Consider the following 19,483-nt stretch of genomic DNA (forward strand, 5'->3'; position numbering starts at 1 on the left):
ACTGATGACAGACAACAGTCTAGAGCACAGGTGTCAAACTCAAGGCCCGGGGGCCAGATACGGCCCGCCACATCATTTTATGTGGCCCGCGAAGACAAATTGTGTATCAAATTCGTGTCATTACTTGAATTGCAAATTATCTTCACTTTTAATATCTTTTTTTTTTAATATTTGACCAGTTTTTACTCCTCTGATTTGAAAACGAGTTATTTGTCAGTTTGTTTTGTAGCTTTTACTGTATATAATCTGAGGTGCTCGTACATTTATTTGGCTCTCCGAAAGAAGCTATGACTACAATGCGGCCCGCGAAAAAAATGAGTTTGACACCCCTGGTCTAGAGGGAGTTGATACCGCCCTTCAGTTACGTTTTGTAGACAATAACCATGAAGAATTGATGAGTTTTAAAAATAAAACGTCTATTTGTGTGACTATATGTGATCATAATATCAAGTACTGCCTTCTAGGGGTGTAAATCGCGGGTTTTGTCACGATACGATATTTGCCGATATCTTAAAGCCTGCTGTGATTCATTCACGATACATCACGATATAGTGCTCCACGATCGATATTTTTATTTTTTAAATAAAAAATATAGAACAATATCCTGATTTATAACAATTCATACGCAAAATCAACAAGGTACTGCAAACTCTTTATTTAGGAAATTACAAGAGTATTGTAGTATAAAAAGTGCTTATTTTAACACTGAACTTGATCAAATTCCTATATTTTTTCTCATATAAGTAAAGAAAAATTAATATTCTTTCTTTTTTTGTAATACCATTAACTTTAAAGTGCATTACTGAACTATTTATTTACAATAATTTTAATTGTCTGTTGAGCCATCTTTTCTTTGGAATCCAAAGTGCTTCCAAACGAATGACTTGAAGCGCAAAGGGGAGCGAATTTCCTCGTCTTCTTGGACACTAGCCATAGCACCAGCCCAGGAGCCGCGTAGTTGTCGGCTCCCCTTTCACGTGCCTGCTCTGCTCACAACACAGCACGCCGCGTACTGCTCCCGGAAAGAGGAAGCAAGCAACAATGAACTGGATTTCAAAATAAAGTCGCGTCTAATGTCCGAGGTCAAACACGGCGATATAAATCGATGTTTACGTTTAGCATCGATGCCAATAAATCGTAGAGCATTATATCGATTAATCGATGTGTATCGATGAATCGTTACACCCCTACTGCCTTCCATATTTTACCTCAATACTGACATTGAAACCATACCACAGCAAAAACGTAAAACATGCCTGCTTGTTTATCATAAACTGGAACATTTCAAGGTGACTGACACGTGGGAGCCAAAACAACCGAAAGGCTTTCATAGACATCCTGCCATCCTATTTTCTTGAGACTATATAGGGGGGTGGGCATCCTGAAGGCTTCAGCATTCAGCCTGGTCTTCACTGCAGCATTTTGACATCTTCTATGAGGGGTAAAGGGATGTTTTATTACTTGCTGCCACAAGGTTTTTCCCTGGTTAAAAGAGCATAAAGGACAAGCAGAGCAGAGTTTACGATCTTTGATATTTTATTCCAGCACAAGTTTTTTTTGTGTTGGCTGTGTAACTAGGAATTGAAAGGAGAAGTACAAAATGGGGAATTACAGACAGTTCTAGTATCATTTGTTTTAATCCTTATTGTGTTTATTTCCTAAAACCACAGCTAGGAAAACATCACTTTCCCTGCCTTCTTTGGAAACACGGAACACGGTTGAAAAAAAAAAATCTGATAAGGCCCAATGAATGACAGATTTTAAAATGTTTTACCTTTTAAGTTAGGTATTTTTTTTTGTATTTAACAGTTTTTACCAAAAGTGACAAAGAATGCGGGCCGGCAACCAATAAAATTTATATTATTAATGCCAACAACAAATGCCACACCTCTAGATTTTTTTTTTTTTTTTAATCAAATGACTTTCAGAACTAAATAACATTTTTCAGCTCAACCCTTTTGGAACAATTGGTCCTAACAAATCTTTTTTTCCCTTAGGAAAACACCATAACTGGGAAATGTAATCTTTTTAGACAGGGTTTCCCCAAAATGATGTCTGTGTCCATTTTATTTGGGTTTTCGATTGTAATTTATGTAAGTTTCAAATAAAATACAAAGTCCTCCATTTCTTGGCAATTGGTGCTTGTTGTAATAGACAATTAATGATACATTTTCACGTCCATTTTCGTAAAGGAACAAAATTCAAGGCTTGAGCTAACGTTTTGGGAAACTCTGTCCTAAGGTATTGGCAAAAGCTTAGAACAAAAAGATGGTTTAACATTGGATCGTCACGACCAAAAGTGTTCGGGATGACACAAGGCTTGGGTAGCATTGCCAATAACGTCTTGCTTGGAAACAGGAAAATAAAAATAAAATCACAACAGTGTACCAATGAGAAGTACACACAAAATTATATTTTGTTTAAAAAATAAAATAAAAATAAAACTTGACTTATTCACAGACAGGTGACGGACATTGCTTTTCGAGGTTTGTTATGTACAGAGGGTTTTGTGTTTTTAAAATGAAATATTTTATGAATTGTCTCCACCTTCTGACGTCACACAGTAACAACACATAAAGCACATTATTCAAGGGGAAAAAGTTCATTAAAAAATAAGGGAGGGGGCACCCACACATTATCACTTCTTCCTACTGTATGAATGGCTGCACTTCTTAAAGCCAAAGTGAACAGTCATATATTTTTTTCTCTCACCCATTCAGCACAAACAATTATGTTCCCTTGTGTTTGTGGACATGAGCGTATGGCTTAAATAAATGTAAAACTATACCGCGTGATAAAAGGGTGGAAACAAAAAAAAGTCTAGCTTTCTCAGTCCATCTTTTTTGAGATGACGCACATAGTTATGAGCAAAAGACAAATTGCTTTTCAAGTGATCTGTATGTTTCCACTAAGGTTTGACGCCGTTTAACTTGGAGCGGGTTCGCCAGTGTAAACAGTCCAGACGACAAAAAAAAGATAAATGTGCTGGCTGTCGTGGAGATGCGCAGGCTAAAAAGAAATGGAAAAAAAAAACCATATGTAGGTAGCTACCATTCAGGAAGATATCCTGGGACAGGGAGCAGTTTGGATCTTTAGTGCAATGTGGGCTGAGGGGGGTGAGGAGGAGAGCGTCCACGCGGCTGCTTCGAGACGTCCACTGGGCGTGAGAAAGAGGGCAGGCTAAAAGGTGGACTTGATGCTTGTATTCTCACAGTATTCACAGACGCACATGTCCAAACACACTTCATGAAACTACAGCAGTTCTTTGTCCTGAGCCTCTTGAATGCGCGGGCCTATGTGTAAACATCAACATGAGAGCCATGATGTGAAAGATCATGTGTCGTGTTGGGCCTGTAATTCTGTTTGTCTACACGTCGTATACATATTATTTTATTTTTTTTAGTGCCCCCCAGTCTTTAGTCCCGCCGCGTGAATCGCAAAGGTACAGTCATCCATTGCATGACACCGGCGGATCCCGAAGCGCTTCTTCCTGCTCACCTCGTCGGCGTACTCAAAACATACCGCAGTAGAGGTGCCGCAAGAGGCTGTACCACATGTAGCCGGAGACGAAGGCAAATGACTGGATGGCGCACAGCCACACGGGGTCCAGTGTCATTTGCCGAGAGATCGCTTCTTTCTGGCCCTCTGGAGGCGGGAACGTTCCTGTTGAGAAGGAGACGAGGAATGGGAAAGGTGATGGATTCCGAGTGGCAATCACGGCTACTAGTTAGCACTGCTAGTCGAGTTCACGCTACATACGCTCACTTCCAAGATACGAGCTGTATCAAAACAACACAGGAATCAATGTGGATGGTTATGACGAGTCTTAGATTGCAGTGAAGCGATAGATTGAAGTGCAGCAAATGTTGTGAAAAGTACTATAGAAATTCATCAAAAGCACACAAACCTGTGTCGTAGAAGTGGGCCAGTAAGTCCTCTTTCTCCACAAACCTCTGATACAGCCAGTCTGTCAGAGCCTGCTCCTCAACAGGAACTTCTTTAATTGGGTACATCCTGAAAGAAGACACAAAAGAAATGTGTGAACAGATCCGGCGAAGAACTTGCATGTCAGCAACAGCCTGAAGCCCATTTTAAATGACAGTCGATAAAATGCTGTCTGTGTGTATTTACAGTAGCTTGGACTAGAAAAATCATTAGCAGAGTGACCCCCACTCACATGAGCGAGTTCAAGTGTTTTTTTTCGCACTCAAAAGACACACTCAAAGTCTAGCCACACGGGGGCCTCAGTGGGCTGCGTTCACGCAGCCCCTGGTCACCTTCAAATAGAGGTTACGGCTCCTCCCTCAGAGGAGCATTTCCTCTGCACTCAGTGTTACTTTAATATTCCTGACCATTTAAAAGGACATCTGTGGAGAGGATCTGGAGGAAGAAGGCAATGGGCCATACAGTATTGATTCCATTTAACATGTATTGATTGGTTAAACCAGGGGTCTCCAAACTACGTTTTTATTGTCCCGCAGCAAATTCTGAAAACATAATTGAATATGGCCCGCACAAGAAGCTTGAGCTCAACTCTGTTGCACTTCTCAGTTTCCACACTAGATGGAGCCCGCCACACGAAGCGTTTGACGTCCCATTAGCACCCCCCCCCCGGAAGAGAAGCGAACGCGCAGCGTTTGACGTCCCCTTAGCACCCCCCCCGGAAGAGAAGCGAATGCGCAGCGTTTGACGTCCCATTAGCAACCCCCCCCCCGGAAGAGAAGCGAACGCGCAGCGTTTGACGTCCCATTAGCAACCTCCCCCCCCCGGAAGAGAAGCGAACATGCAGTGTTTGACGTCCCATTAGCACCCCCTCCCACCCCGAGAAGAGAAGCGAACGCGCAGCGTTTGACGTCCCATTAGCACCCCCCTCCCACCCCGAGAAGAGAAGCGAACGTGCAGCGTTTGACGTCCCATTAGCACCCCCCCCCCGGAAGAGAAGCGAAAAAAAATATTGGCCCCCGGGCCCCTTCACATTAATAAATCTGGCCCTCCTTGCAAAAAGTTTGGAGACCCCTGGGTTAAACCATTAATACTGGGGGACCAAGTCTTATCATACTGCAGGTAACAAAGAATTGGTGTATATATTGGACTATATATTATTATTATGCAAGTTGTGCTAAGGTCAGATGTTAATCATTGCACTTGTGTTCACCCAAATGATGACAGGGTAAATCCAAAAGTGTTTGCTCTTCCATATATCTATTGGCTTTCCATTTTGCTTCTTTACATTTCTTATTCTAAAGAGATTGCTTTCGTTCCCAACTGGGAAAGGAAGCTAATTAAATTTGGACCGTGTCAGGGAAAAGCTGCCCACTTTTCATTATTTAGGGACTCTTCAGTCTCGTGGGGAAATTGAGAGGGAAAAAAGTTTCTGCAATGTCATAAATGGCGAACGTAGAGATTAGCAATTGGACGATGGTGACCAAAAAGTCTCGTGTCCTGCTTCTCTGTCTCCATTTTTCTTGTTAAGGAACCCCCCACACTACCCTCATGTGAGCCTATGAGGCTCCAAATCCCATCATTGTTATTCTTTTTCTCAGTCCTTCTGTAGACAGTGAATCAGTCTTACTACTGTTTGTAGTAAAATGACATATTATTTTTGTAAACCTTAAGAAAAAATGGAAACCTGAATAACACACCAAATTACTTGGCCTTTTAAGACTAACCAGCCCTGCCATCATAAGTAAGAAGTTGAGGGAGAGTCGTAGGAGTTTACTTGATCATTGCTCCATTAACTGTTCAATTTGTTTCCGCTCGAGCTTAAGGCTGTCTACGTTCCAGGAAATGATTTGGTCAGAAACAATGGACGTGACAAATGTAAAAGGCTTGGCCGAAGGAAACAGCTGAGTGAACTACCAACACGTTGATATTCTAGAGCAGGGGTGGCCAATACGTCGATCGCGATCGACCGGTCGATCGCCAAGCCACTATTGGTCGATCGCGTGATATTAAAATGTTTTTTTTATTTTTTTTTCTCGCACTTGACGCGTGTTCAAACAACGGCGCTAACAACACAACACAAACACGCTAGCTTGCGAGTTCCCTCCAATTGTCAGAACCCTGTTTTTTCTCTTAAACTTAAGAAAGGGTATAAAAATGAGTGGGGCAGCTGGCCATAGTAAGAAGTATCACTTTCATAGGGAATGGGAGTAGGACTTTTTTTTCACGATGACATATATATATATATATATAATTTTTTTTTAGTGGGTAGATCTTTGTGACTTGGTCATTTCAAAAGTAGCTCGCGAGCTGAAAAAGTTTGAGCACCCCTGTTCTAGAGCTTTCCGTCACCCTAAGGATGCATTGACACTGCACAAGTTAAAATACTACAGTTATTCTTTCTTCACTGTGTGTGTGTGTGTGTGTGTATGTGTGTGTGTCTACGGAGCAAGATCACTTTATCACTGTGATCAGTTGTATCTGAACTGTTGTGTGGGGGATGAAGTTAATGAGTGTCTAGGCCGGGTGCCTCTTATCAGTGCAGAGGTCATGAGTAAAGAATTATCACTTTATCACTGTGATCAGTTGTATCTGAACTGATGTTTGGGGGATGAAGTTAATGAGTGTCTAGGCCGGGTGCCTCTTATCAGTGCAGAGGTCATGAGTAAAGAACTATCACGTCATTGTCACAGGTGATCATGAACTTTATGCTAAGCTGACAGATAGTCGAGCAGTAAACACTGAATAATACGAGTACATTTGGAGACACATTTGAATGTCTGAGGACTGTTTCACTAGGCTTTGAACCAATGACCAAATCGATGCTGAGAAAGATAAACAAAATCCTGTGCTGGGAAAGAGGGAAAAAAAACAACAACTCCATGAAGGATCTCATTATTATACTCAAAGGTGTGACGAATTGATTGTGGAAGCCCTCAAGCCAAGCCAAGTAGGAAATGTGATGTGTTCCACGTACTAGCCCCGTAGCTCAGCTGTTTTGTGGGAGGAAGAAAAATCCAAAGACGGCTTGAGAAAGCAGTACAAGTGCAAGCTCAACAATTCAGACGTGTGACCCGCGTCTTGTCATAGACACCTTGCAGCTCCCGCCAAGAGTAGCTTTCATTAAAGCAGACAGTAGAGCATTAAACAAGGAAAAATGAGCCAGTACAAAAAAAAGCTACATCTTCAACACCTACCACTGCCTTCGCTCTGCCTCTGTACACCCACCTAACTCTCTCAAGTGACATTCAGTAGTCTTAGGATCTGTAAAACTGGTCTTATATGGCAAAAAGGCACAAGAAAAAGGCTGGGTGGATGGGATTAAAAAAAACACGCAGAGCACAGATTAATCTAGAATGCTACACAATGCTCAGCTGCCTGTTGATAGGCTTGGTCCCGGTAATCTGATATCAGGCAAAAAACACACACACAGAAACAGGCTGGAACAGGTGGATTCAAGACCTCTTGCCTCACCACAACCAAGATGGAATGATTACAGCACTAATTGTGATCCATTGATGATTCTACACTATACCAATAATCTCATCATGTCACCAGGGAAACTGATATCAAGCATTCTGTGTCTCATTAGACAAAAGGCACCTGGACAAGTGGTAGTGTTGATGTAATAATGGAAGGAAGCTATAAAATAGAAGGATGGCAAGAAGAACAATGTTCCACCCACTTGTGACACGAGTAAGATGTTTATGATGGAAATGCAAACCATTTGAATCCTACTCTAAATGTGTTGAAACCCACATGCTTGGACAAATAAAAATAAGGAGCCCCCACAGCAAGTGGGTGATTTAGTTGGCAGGGCAACCGCTCAGAACAGACAGTGACTGAGGTCTTCCCTGTTGCTTTTTTTCCTGATAACACCAACTTCTAGCGCTTCTTCTCATCAGTGCATAACATTCCTCCTTTTCGGTTTCAATTTAATGTTTATCTTGTCATTAAAACGTACTTTTGTTGAAGTACACCCTGTTTAAAGAAGTCATCAAGACTGCGCACACTGTTCACAGCATCCCGAGGGTCATCATGACTTCCAGCAACTGCCGCTTGACCCTGAATGCATCCCTCATAAGATACTACATAGATGCTGTGTACAGTAAAAAGACATTTATCTTGACTGGGGTCTTGCAACGAAGCTAATCCAGATGCACCTTTATCGTATAATTAAGTGAAAGGATAACTACACAAGGAGACCTTGAGGACAGCGAGAGGACATTTTCTCTGCCAAGAGCAGCGATATTATTAACAGTACTAAATGTCTGGTGGTCGCAAGTGAACAGCAGAGAGTATAAAGTGATAAAATAGCCCCCATTTGCATTTCTAAATCCAAAGGAGCAAAGGTAAAAACACCTTTGTTGGAAAAAAAAAAAAATCTTGAATAAGCGCAAATGCTACAGCTGGGGGGGAAGGTCATCACAGCGACCGAACAGAGGACAGTGGTGCATTAAGTCATCTAATAACTTCTTCAGCTCTGGTGCATTCCGCTGCCTCACTAAGTATGAAAGCAAGTTGGTGGGGACTTCCTTCTGTACTCTTGAGCTATCAGTGAGTGGATTCTTAAATTCTCCCTCGATAGAAGTAAACACCTTAGGAGAGTGACAATATCAGTCTCAAAGTCTATGTACCGAATTTAGGAGTGTCAGTCGCTGCAACTTTGCTGATCTGATTTTATTTCACCCTTACCTGTAGTGAACATGGGTGACTGTTGCCGACCTGTAGCCAAAAATCCACGTCTGGATGTCCATGGGTCTGGCTTTGGGATAAGCTATGGTCACATCTATCACCCACTGCAGCCCTTTGCGCTTTTTACCTGGAACAGAGTAGACACCAAAATGATAATGCCAAGCAGAACGTGAAAAAGTGTAATTGTCTATCTGCTTTGAATTTTTACAATTTTTTATAATAAATAATTGGCTATGAAATGACATCTAATTGAATGGGCAAGCCAGTATTAGTGAACTGTATACAAACTTGTGTTGACTGAGCATATTTGTCTGCAAATTAGCAAGGTGAACCAAAAACCATGGCACACGTTACCGGCTCATTCATACCACAGAATAAGTGACTTAGCGGGCTTTCTTGGCATTGATGGGAATCGCCACAGCCATCACAGCATGGGTAATTGGATCCCAAGCTTTGTCCAAGCACGCAAAGAGGAAGCCACACTCTCATGTGTGCAGCGGGCCAAAGTACGAGGCTTTGAGCCAACGCATCGCTACAGTGACAAACCACACTGTAATAAACGGCAGAGGTGCGTCCTTCAGCATACACTGCCAGGGGGACAAATGCAGCACCTTGGTCGGAACTACAACGTGACAGTAGACGCAAGATCACCCAGAGGCACGCTTATGATTGGTCGACTCATGGTTTATCATAAACTGTTTCGAGTCATGAACTTTGCCGTGCTTGCTATCTTTTCGCCAACATGTACACCTTATCAGTGTTTAAGCCAAGGAGACGCTGAATGGCCGTTAGACAGCGGCACGCATAGTATTTACATCAAATCTGGTTTTCTGCAAGTGGCCCATTTGTCTCGGAGTGAGTCAGCAAAATGTGGGTACCTCTGCAGAGCATCAGGGATGGTCGAGGTGAGATGGCGCTTGCATAAGCTAACACACGTAGAGGACATAGGGACAGAGTACACTTTGGGGTATTTGTTTTTTTTTCCCCCTGCCCTATGTTTAAAAGCCATTAGCAAGATTCAAGTGGAAGGACAAAGCCTCTCTGCACCAACCTGCTTGCAGCGTTGAGAGAAAGTGGCTACAACGAGAACATGCGCAGGCTGCACACGGGGCCAATTAAGCGGTACAGCGTGTTTTGACACTCTTGTCTTGATAAACTCACAGTGGTTTGCATCAAGCACCGAGCCTGCCTTTAGGGCACGCAGCTGAGCCGCATTTTCAACAATGCTGGCCAAAACATCCTCGGGACTAAAACTACAATAAATCACCCTTCAATTGGATTACTATATGCATTCGTGTTGGTTTTGCTTTTGTGTGTTAATGTTTTCTAAGGTCATACAAATTTAACGGTTTAGTCAAATGTTTCAGCTCAGTAAGCATCCAAATACAAATGATCCATCCCTACAACAGTTTTTTTTAAATTTAAATAAATGCAACCATTTGCACGAGGTTGCTTCGATCTGAAACCTGGGCGGCGTTTTTGCACATGTACGTGTTAGTTACCGGTCTGGTTGGGTGTCCCGCTCTCATTACCCACACTGCCATTTTCATGCTGGGCTGACAAAGTTTTCAGGATGACCTGGGTGGCACCGAGGCGAGGCAGCGTGACGTGGGTCAGGTGGGGTAGAGAATGCTTTTTGGCAAACAACTGGCTGGTTTCCCTCCGCTTGCGCAGGAAGCCACCCTCAGGGAACAGTACGATCCACTTCCTGTCACGACTATGGTAATATTTGTCTAAGTGTTCCTTCAAGTAGACCAGCTGCTTGTCTCGGTGGGCTTTACCCTGAAGAGAATAAAGACATGCCTTGACAACACTTACAAGCAAACACTAATAAGCTGGTGGCAGCACAACTGTCGAGCACTCTGATAAGTAATACTGTCACGCCACGGGTGTGAAAAAAATGACATTAGGGACATTAGCGATGACATGGAGGGAGGTTGAGAGGATTGATCTCCAGTAAAGTTCAGTTGGTCAAAAGCCAATTTAAATGCATCAGCGGCATACGGGCTTTTGGCGGGGTTATAAACTTGCGTGGCACACCAATCAGAAGAGATCACTGCATCATTTATGTGTCAGGGTTGAGGGAAATATAAAGTCCACCCATATTGGAGGATAAATTGACACTAGAGGCAGGTGTGCAATACAATCAAAAATGTTTATACCAATACAGAATAATTATTCTTAAAAAATCACATGAAATTAACAGATTTTTTTCTGGGATCTTTTCTCCATTTATTTATAAAATAGGCCACACCATTTTACCCTTTTACTGACTGGGATATCATTTCATAGCCAGTGTACAGTACGTACAGTATGTGATATTTCTAAGCACCACGCTAATGTGTTTAAAATTGGATCTTGTTCCATGTGCAGCCTACTGCTGCTGTGCACATGGTGGCGAGATATGTCAGCTCCGCCACATGAACAGCAGATGCTTGCCTGGCTGTCGCTGCGTGAGGTATTTTGGGGAAGGATGTCAGCAATGCACACTAGAATGCCAGAAGGGATCAAAGAAATGACGAAGACCAGTCAGGCTTGTATGTGGCTCAAGGTGAATCGGCCTTGACACGGTGCTCTACGAGAGATTCCGAGGCAGAAATTTGCTGGGCACTCAAGTAAAACGATTAAAAGCAGATGAATGCTGACTGGCGATAAGAATGAATCAATGAAGCCTTAAAACAACATGCGTCATATTCCAGGAATTCAGGGAGGATAGTATTCACAGTATATTCCCAGTGGGTGTCATCGTGAAGGCTGGTCAAAGCAGCCTGCTCTGCCCCACAACAAAGGGTTAGTCTGACCTAGCAGGGCTGAGCGGCCCACAACCCCCCAGACTCCACACACTACTGTCCATAGTAGCTGACCTTCACAGAGAACGCCACAGCCTTCAGAAGAGTAAATGTGTGTAAGCCTTCCAGCGGGGACAGGAGTGATGATTTAATATTTCACATGATGTGATGAGTTCTTACCTGTCTGATGAAGAAGTCACCGTGTATAAGGGACACTAGGCCAAAGTTTGTGTATTTGAACACATGGTCCATCAACCACATCATTTTTCGTACCACCTGGAAAGGAAAACAAACTTACTTTTTGAACCGTAGCATACTGTTAATAGACCGTATTTTTCGGACTAATAGTCGCTCCGGAATATAGGTCGCATTAGCCATAAAATGCACAATAACGTGAAAAAAACCCAACATATGTAAGTCGCTCCGGAGTATAAGTCGCATTTTGGGGGACATTTATTCGACAAAATCCAACACCAAGAACAGACATGAACGAGCAACAACAGGCTAAACGATAGGTATGCTAACGTGACATAAACACAAACGAAGAGCTGCGAACGGGCCTGACGTAACATTCAGAGTTATTCAAATAACTATTACATAAATAACACGTTTATAAAACCATCTTGGTAAAGAGAGAGCTGAGCCAAAAGGCAAAGCTCTCAATTTACCGGTCGATTTACGCTCCTACCCTCACCTATGGTCACGAGCTATGGGTCGTGACCGAAAGAACGAGATCCCGGATACAAGCGGCCGAAATGAGTTTTCTCCGCAGGATGTCCGGGCTCTCCCTTAGAGATAGGGTGAGGAGTTCGGTCATCCGGGAGAGACTCGGAGTAGAGTCGCTACTCCTCCACGTTGAGAGGAGCCAGATGAGGTGGCTCGGGCATCTCATCAGGATGCCTCCTGGACGCCTCCCTGGGGAGGTGTTCCGGGCATGTCCCACCGGTAGGAGACCCCGGGGACGACCCAGGACGCGCTGGAGAGACTATGTCTCTCGGCTGGCCTGGGAACGCCTTGGGATCCCCCAGGATGAGCTAGATGAAGTGGCTGGGGAGAGGGAAGTCTGGGAGTCCCTCCTGAAGCTGCTGCCCCCGCGACCCGACCCCGGATAAGCGGAAGAAGATGGATGGATGGATGGATGGATAAAACCATCTGTGTCACTCCAATTCATTAAATCCATCGATCGTCCTTTATGTCAACAATGGGTGCGCGCCGCTGACGGCGCTTGCACTTCAAAATATTCCACAGGCCCATATAACGATATATAAATTATATATCAAATGACTATTATATAAGCAATAACCATCAAACCATCTGTGTCACTCCAAATCATTAAATCCATCGAGCAAATTCCTCGTCCTTTGTCAACAACGCCGCGCGTGCGCCGCTGACGTCAGCCTCGTCGTTATTCCACAGATCTAGTGTATAACTATATTGTAGCGTTAACAAAGTACAAGGACCCAAGCACCAGGCGTGTGGCGGCGTGGACTTCCATCCCCGGAGGTGGCACTTCCAGCCACGGAGGTGGAAGAGAGCTCCATAGAATAGGACCGGGCGTCCGTAAAAGCCATGTCTGAGCCCCATCCACCATCCCCGGACAGCCACCCGGCCGAGCACCGGCCCCCGACTTCCATCCACGGAGGTGAAAGAGAGCTCCGTAGAGTAGGCCCGGGCGTGCGTAAAAGCCATGTCCGAGCCCCATCCACCGTCCCCGGGCAGCCACCCGGCCGAGCGCCGGCCCCCGACTTCCATCCACGGAGGTGAAAGAGAGCTCCGTAGAGTAGGACCGGGCGTGCGTAAAAGCCATAATAGTTTTTCAAACCTTCTGTCACTCCAAATCCTTAAATCCTTCAAACTCTTCGTCCTCCGTGTCACTTATAAACAAAGCCGCCAATGATGCCGTTAGTACGTGGGGCCCTTCGTCATCTTCGTCATCCCGTGATCAAATCTTTGTCCTTTATGTAAACAACCGCCGCGCCGCGCTGCTGACGTCACTTGAAATTCAAATTACCGTAATTTTCGGACTATAAGTCGCACCGGAGTATAAGTCGCACCAGCCATAAAATGCCCAAAAAAGTGAAAAAAAACCATATATATGTATATAAGTCGCTCCTGAGTATAAGTCGCCCCCCCACCCAAACTATGAAAAAAAAACGCGACTTATAGTCCGAAAATTACGGTACAGTAATCCCTTGCTACATCGCGGTTCGTTTATCGTGGTTTCACTTTTTTTTTTTTTTTTTTTTTTGAAAAAATTCACATATAAGTTGCTCCTCAGTATAAGTCGCCCCCCCCCACCCAAACTATGGAAAAAAACGCGACTTATAGTCCGAAAAATTGTCGTTGCAATAATGTAAACAACCCTACAACACTTTGAAGAGTATATCAGTGTGATAATGTAAATATATTCTGCAAGTCCTACTTAATGTGAAGTTCTTATCAGTTGCTATGATTTACTACTGATATACGATATTCCAGATATCATTCATACGTGTAACAGTACTTCTCAGGTGTTATCTTCTTCCTTATCGTTTCTTGTGAAATTTACAGAGAAACTCTTGTTAGGTCAGAAATGTATGTCTTGTTTCCACCGCACCCTTTGTACTTAAGTTCTTATTTTATGATGCAAACTTGTGATAATAACTGCTCTGCTCTCTGCTCCCTTAATTGCTCATCAGCGATTAATATTTTTCTCCTGCATTTTTTCTAATAGTTGACTCCATTTTGCCACTTGCTGTCAACTGAAAATGACATCACAGATATCAGCCAGTGTTTAAAAACTTTTTGTTTGCATTTCTGCTGCCATTCAGCAAAACAGGCAACCCATTAGAGGCACACCCCTGAGAAAACAATGCTGTTAGAAAAACACATTGTGTAAATAGGCTACATACAGTATTGACATTTAAGGTCAGAGCCGTTCTGAGGGATGTGGCCACATCTCAAGGCTATTTTGTTTTCCTGTGTTTTGGCCATGTGTAACCAGAGTTTGGAGAGGGGGAAAATAAACCTATTGGAAAGGTGAGTGGCCGCATTGTAGGCCCTAGTTAATGTGACTCTTAATTCTATTTTCAGAAAAATCATTCTGAAGCCACTTCATTCGAGCCCAACATTATAATCATACAGGTTGCAGACAATGTCTGTAGTCTTACCATGCCCTTGTCTTGCAGGCACATCATAAGGGTGCATACATCTCCCGTGGACTGATGGTTGACAATGACCATGGCTTCATCTTCAGAAATGGGCCGCACATCATCGCCCCATTCGGTGACTACAAAGCAAATGAGATACAAAGACTTCAGCTCGCATTCTTTATATGGGCCACATGGACTGCAAGCAAGCGTAGGCTAGAACTGGAATAAGAAAATGACAAATAACTACAGCTCCATATCAACCTTCATTAGTTGATGAAGTCGTTGGAATATGTTTTTCTAATCAATTGAAACTATTACAACAGGGATTTCGTGTGTACATAGTAGATTTGTTAGTTGTCATAGATTAAACAATTCTCAAATGCAAAAAGCCGTGTCAACAATCGATTAGTAAGACTTGATCAGAAAAGCAAAGTACAGAACCAGCAGCACTGCCTTTTGTTGTCAAAGTGCTAAAACTAATATAGAGAAAAATATAGCCGCAAGCTTTTTTCCCGCAGGCCAAATGGCACGCTGCACATGAGCACCTGGCTACCAAGAGAATAATACACAACCATTATTAACTTGGAACTGTGTTTCCTTGAGGCAGACAAAGCAAGGCAAGGCATGACAATAACCAGCATGAACTAGCACCTGATTGAGTAAATCTAAAGTGGTCTTTGGTCCTTGTGTCCTGATTTACATTGTTGAGGATCTATTCAGAGCATACGCGCTATTTTACAAGCCAATTGCCAGTGTGATTGTTGACAGCACATACAAGAGCTTAAACAAAAAGGGGAAATGTGGCTTATGTTTGACGAGGGTCGGAAACAATAGTTCTCCCGGAGAACACGTGGAACCATTAGCAATTGAAAGTACACTTGAGCAGCTCAGTATATAAACCGAAAACCATGGAGATCTGCTCCAAGCCCGAGGGTGAAAAGATTCAGCTGAGCTTCTGTCATGTGCGGGGAATCCCCACAGTCATGGGAGGGTCAGCTCAAGTTGTGTGATGTAAATGTTGCAGTAGAGTTCGCCTTTTGCACCTCAAAACAATTCTCCTGAGAAAATAGTTTTGAGATGTCACTTGAAGAAAATATGACACATCTGCGACACTGCGTGTGTGCACGCCCTGAAGACAATGTAATTTCAGAAGGAGCACGCTCTCCTGCTCGGCCATGTCCCCATTGGCGCCGGAGACGAGCATTAACGATATCACAGAGATGGGTCATCTGTCAGATAGAAATACATTAGGGAAATTGTCTTTGAGAGACGACACAGTTAGCATAGCAGGGTGACAACCATGCTACGGGCACTCAATGAAAGCCACCCCTGCAAGCGATCCTCCTTCTCTCGAGGCAGAGGAAAATTTGGCCACTGACCCTCTTAATTAATCTCTCCTCACCCCCGTTGCGACTCGACCGGCAAGCTACAGAATGAGGGCCAAGTTGTCAATGATATTCACATCTTTGGAGCCTCGCGAGCGACATAAATCCTTCTACATAAATACACATTTTCTAAATAAAACAGAAACATACATGCAGAGTAATTAAAGGATCCTTTTATGTTCATTATTCCAACGGCGCCTGAGATATTCTATGAAAGACTGAATTAAATTGGGTGAGATATGTGTTCTGCCCTGATTAAAGCAGTGCTGCGGCCATATGACTTGGTAATGTGACCCCTGCCCCAATTAACACATTTTTATTCATTCAGACACACCCACTTATATTTGGACTTCAATCATAGGTATTATTTTTTGGCTCCAATATTCCCCTCTACAAAGGCCTGACAAAATGATAATACAGGTAACTTGGACGAAATAGGAGGGCTATCCGCAGTTGATGATTTAATACCATATTAATAAACAGGTGCAGCAAACACTGTATAATGAGGACCACGTCAATCAAGTACGGTCTGCCTGTGCCCACACAGTCCACAAAATAGGTCTGTGCCAAGTAACCGACAACACGTGCGTGGGTGCTGCATGACTGCACATTGGCATTAACAAATGACGAGCGGTTCACGTTCATTTTTCACACGCAAATTTTTGCCAGGCTTAGTGCTAGATCCTCGTTGATGGGCCCCGTTTGTGGAAGACAGCAAGGGCCACAAAACTCAATTTCAAATCCATTCTTACCCAACAAACCTCGAGAGCATCCACTTCTCTTACAACATTGCTCACAGGGTGTGGTGAGCAATGTTTACCTCTGGGGCTGCTCCTTTTGCAAATGTAGCATCATGAACTCATCGCAAACAGACTCAACCATGTTTTTAATGATCAAATGTCGCAGTCATCCGATCACTTACCATGACTGTGTTACAACCATAGTGTAGACTGCGACCCTCCTCAGTTTGACAATCTGCAGGTATGCAAATGTTGCAAAACAGAATACCAGGTAGGCTGACAATTGACAAATGCATTATTGATCAGTACACCTTGTTACTCCCTATGGACGCCACTTACAATTAATAAGCATTTTAGTCACAGCCCCCGTGCCACCAAACCATTGACTGCATGAATCACTTGCGAGATTCAACCCAGTAGTTGTCAGAAATAATACAAACGGACCTTGGTGATTTTTTTTCCCCCCGCTCTCATATTACACAGCAATTACTTTCATTGTTGGTTAGAGTAACAATTAAGAGACTTCCTATGGCTTCTAGTGCCTCAAGTAGTGCTTTTGTTATTAAATGTTCATGTAGAAGTAAGAAAAATGCAAGAATCACATATGAACAGACAGTACGAGTGGGATCAATATCTGTATCGGTGACTACTCAATGATTGAGTACAGTCTGAAAAAAAGTGGTATCAAACATCCCTATAGTTTTAGTGAGTTACATGACAGTTCAAAATTATGTGTTCAAAAGCATGTTACCTGTATAGCCTGCGATCCAGCCCCACGACGACACCATGGCCAGCATCCATTTAAACATGACGCCCTCGAGGTGCCAGAACGTGGAGCTGTGCCATATTCTCAAGGGCTGCAGCACCAGCAGGTACAGGCAGTAGGACGGGATGGCTACACAGTTGTTAATGAACATAAACACGAAACGGGACACAGCCTTCAGAAGAGTCCAGCCAAGTTTGCCGGCCCTGTCCAACAGCTGGGCCATCGTGATCCACGCCGTCTGGAATAAATGCATGACAAATTCCTGTTTAAATTTGGTTAATTTCACAATTTCGCAAAAATGTATCCAATTGGTAAGTCCCCATTTGGACTTGTCATGTTTGTTTAGGAATTACTGACCAATCTAAAGTGTTGAAAAATGACTTGTTCTTTTACATTTACTGAAAACTACAATGCCTCTATATATTTTCAGCATTTGTTGCTGCATGTTCATATTTAGAATTTAAATAATTTTGCAAAACTTCTATCCAGGGCTAGACTCGCACATACACAAAACAATCATGCAAAATAGGCCCTGACATTTTGACATCTTTGTTCAAAATTATTGACTTGTAGTCTGGTCAATTAAAGTTTAAAAACGTGATTATTAACGTTATGACGTCAACTTATGTTCTTTTGCGTTATTTCTACTTTTAGTAATCTTGTAAACTGGCCCATTAGAAATGGATAAGTTTCAGTAGAAATGCAGATAAAGTAGTGAAGTGACCGTCATAAATGAGAATAATTTAAGTCTGTGTGTCTTCAAGCAAGTTGCCTTGGCGCCACTGTGATGCGTGAAAAGATTGGACCATAAAAGGACTTCATGACAAGCTAGCTAGCAGTGTGGGCTGTGCTAGCAAAGAGGAGGAATAATAGCAGAAAGAAACCAGCGAGTGTAAATGCGTTACTACATAACATACACATTCAAAAGAAAGCGCAGATACTTGACTGGACATTAAGTGGGAGCGCAACGGCTGAGCCAATGCGCAATAGTGCAACTGCACTTCCAGGATATAGTCAGACCCTGATTTAGACTTGACGAAGTAGGTCGTTACTTACCGAAGTAATGTCACAGAGGCATCCAAAGAGCATTAAAGATGTAGCAAAAAGCGAGTGTGTTGAAAAAAAGAGAACGCCGTCATGTGGAGAAAAAAACCTAAACCAACAAGTTAACACATTTTCCAGCAGATATGATCCATGTTTAGGTCAAAACGAGGGACATCGTTCAATTTGGTCTGATGTAGTCGGAACAAACAGCAATCACAGCCATCGAGGCGACGTTATCCAGGGCTGCTCGGGGGGTCGAGTGTATCCCGGCGGGCACCGTTAGCCAGCTAGCTAGCTAGCTAGCTAGCTAGCAAGGAGCTCCACTTGAGCGCGGTCGGCTCCATCGCAGTCAGACACCGGGCTGATAATTCCACGGATGCATCATCACCATCATGGTCGTCTGGTTTAAGATCTTTATCGAGATCCTGTCTTCCACGCACAATAGAAGAATCGGGCGTCGGCGCAGCCGCGACAAGCGTTCAATTGTAAAGACATATAACAGTCAAATGGGCTCAACGGCGATGATTCTCTTGCGGGCTGCCAGGACCCGTTATCTATCTGCTTTAAGTCGAGATTCACACGGCAGTGAGTTGCACAGTGTACATGTAGATGACGGCGGAAAAGAGTCATATGCGTTCACAATAAACATTTTAAGAACAAACAATTCTAAACACACGTTGAAATACACTTTTTTTTTTAAACCCTAGAATTTAACGTAATGATTCAAAAATATTAATTTGTTATACCATATGCCACGCTTACGTTCAACATTATTTACAAAAGGTTATCCTTTATTTTGAAATTTCAAAGTGGAAGTCAGGCATTTTCATCTTTCACTTGGGCTCACCTGGTAGCGGTCTCCTCCTCCCCGAAGAGCGCAAGCTCTCTGTTGTCAAATGATGATGGTTTTATTATCTTGTTAGGAAATCGATCCTTGCTACATCCTGAGAAAGGGCGTGAGTTTAATGTCGAAAAGCTAGTACATGCTTAG

The 19,483-nt window shown here is 43.2% G+C and overlaps 1 protein-coding gene across 4 annotated transcripts; it reads right to left on the reverse strand.

Moving 5' to 3' along the window:
* Positions 1-1,518: 1,518 nt before the first annotated feature.
* Positions 1,519-19,465, reverse strand: lpgat1 (lysophosphatidylglycerol acyltransferase 1). 4 transcript variants are annotated; one of them, XM_037244319.1, is made up of 9 exons: positions 19,340-19,465; positions 17,434-17,686; positions 14,576-14,694; positions 11,607-11,702; positions 10,140-10,419; positions 8,638-8,764; positions 3,908-4,014; positions 3,523-3,663; positions 1,519-3,293 (listed from the first exon to the last, which is right to left on the reverse strand). In XM_037244319.1, the coding sequence occupies exons 2-9, from the start codon at positions 17,669-17,671 to the stop codon at positions 3,253-3,255; spliced, it is 1,149 nt and encodes a 382-aa protein (XP_037100214.1). In that variant the 5' UTR covers positions 17,672-17,686; positions 19,340-19,465; the 3' UTR covers positions 1,519-3,252. The 4 variants fall into 4 exon arrangements, with proteins under 4 accessions (XP_037100214.1, XP_037100210.1, XP_037100213.1 ...); XM_037244315.1 differs by lacking the exon at positions 19,340-19,465 and adding an exon at positions 18,505-19,105; XM_037244318.1 differs by lacking the exon at positions 19,340-19,465 and adding an exon at positions 18,505-19,105 and having other exon boundaries at positions 3,499-3,663.
* Positions 19,466-19,483: the final 18 nt, after the last annotated feature.

Source organism: Syngnathus acus, chromosome 24, assembly GCF_901709675.1.
Source record: "Syngnathus acus chromosome 24, fSynAcu1.2, whole genome shotgun sequence".
Classification (NCBI taxonomy): domain Eukaryota; kingdom Metazoa; phylum Chordata; class Actinopteri; order Syngnathiformes; family Syngnathidae; genus Syngnathus; species Syngnathus acus.

What these genes read in the sequence shown, in the direction of transcription:
- lpgat1 (XM_037244315.1), bottom strand. Translation starts at nt 18,537, where the DNA reads ATGCTCTTTGGATGCCTCTGTGACATTACTTCG. An exon ending in CGGGACACCCAACCAGACCG is followed by an intron (nt 8,765 to 10,139) that starts GTAACTAACACG and finishes ACTCTGTTCCAG; the next exon opens with GTAAAAAGCGCAAAGGGCTG. An exon ending in GTCACCCATGTTCACTACAG is followed by an intron (nt 4,015 to 8,637) that starts GTAAGGGTGAAA and finishes GTCTTCTTTCAG; the next exon opens with GATGTACCCAATTAAAGAAG.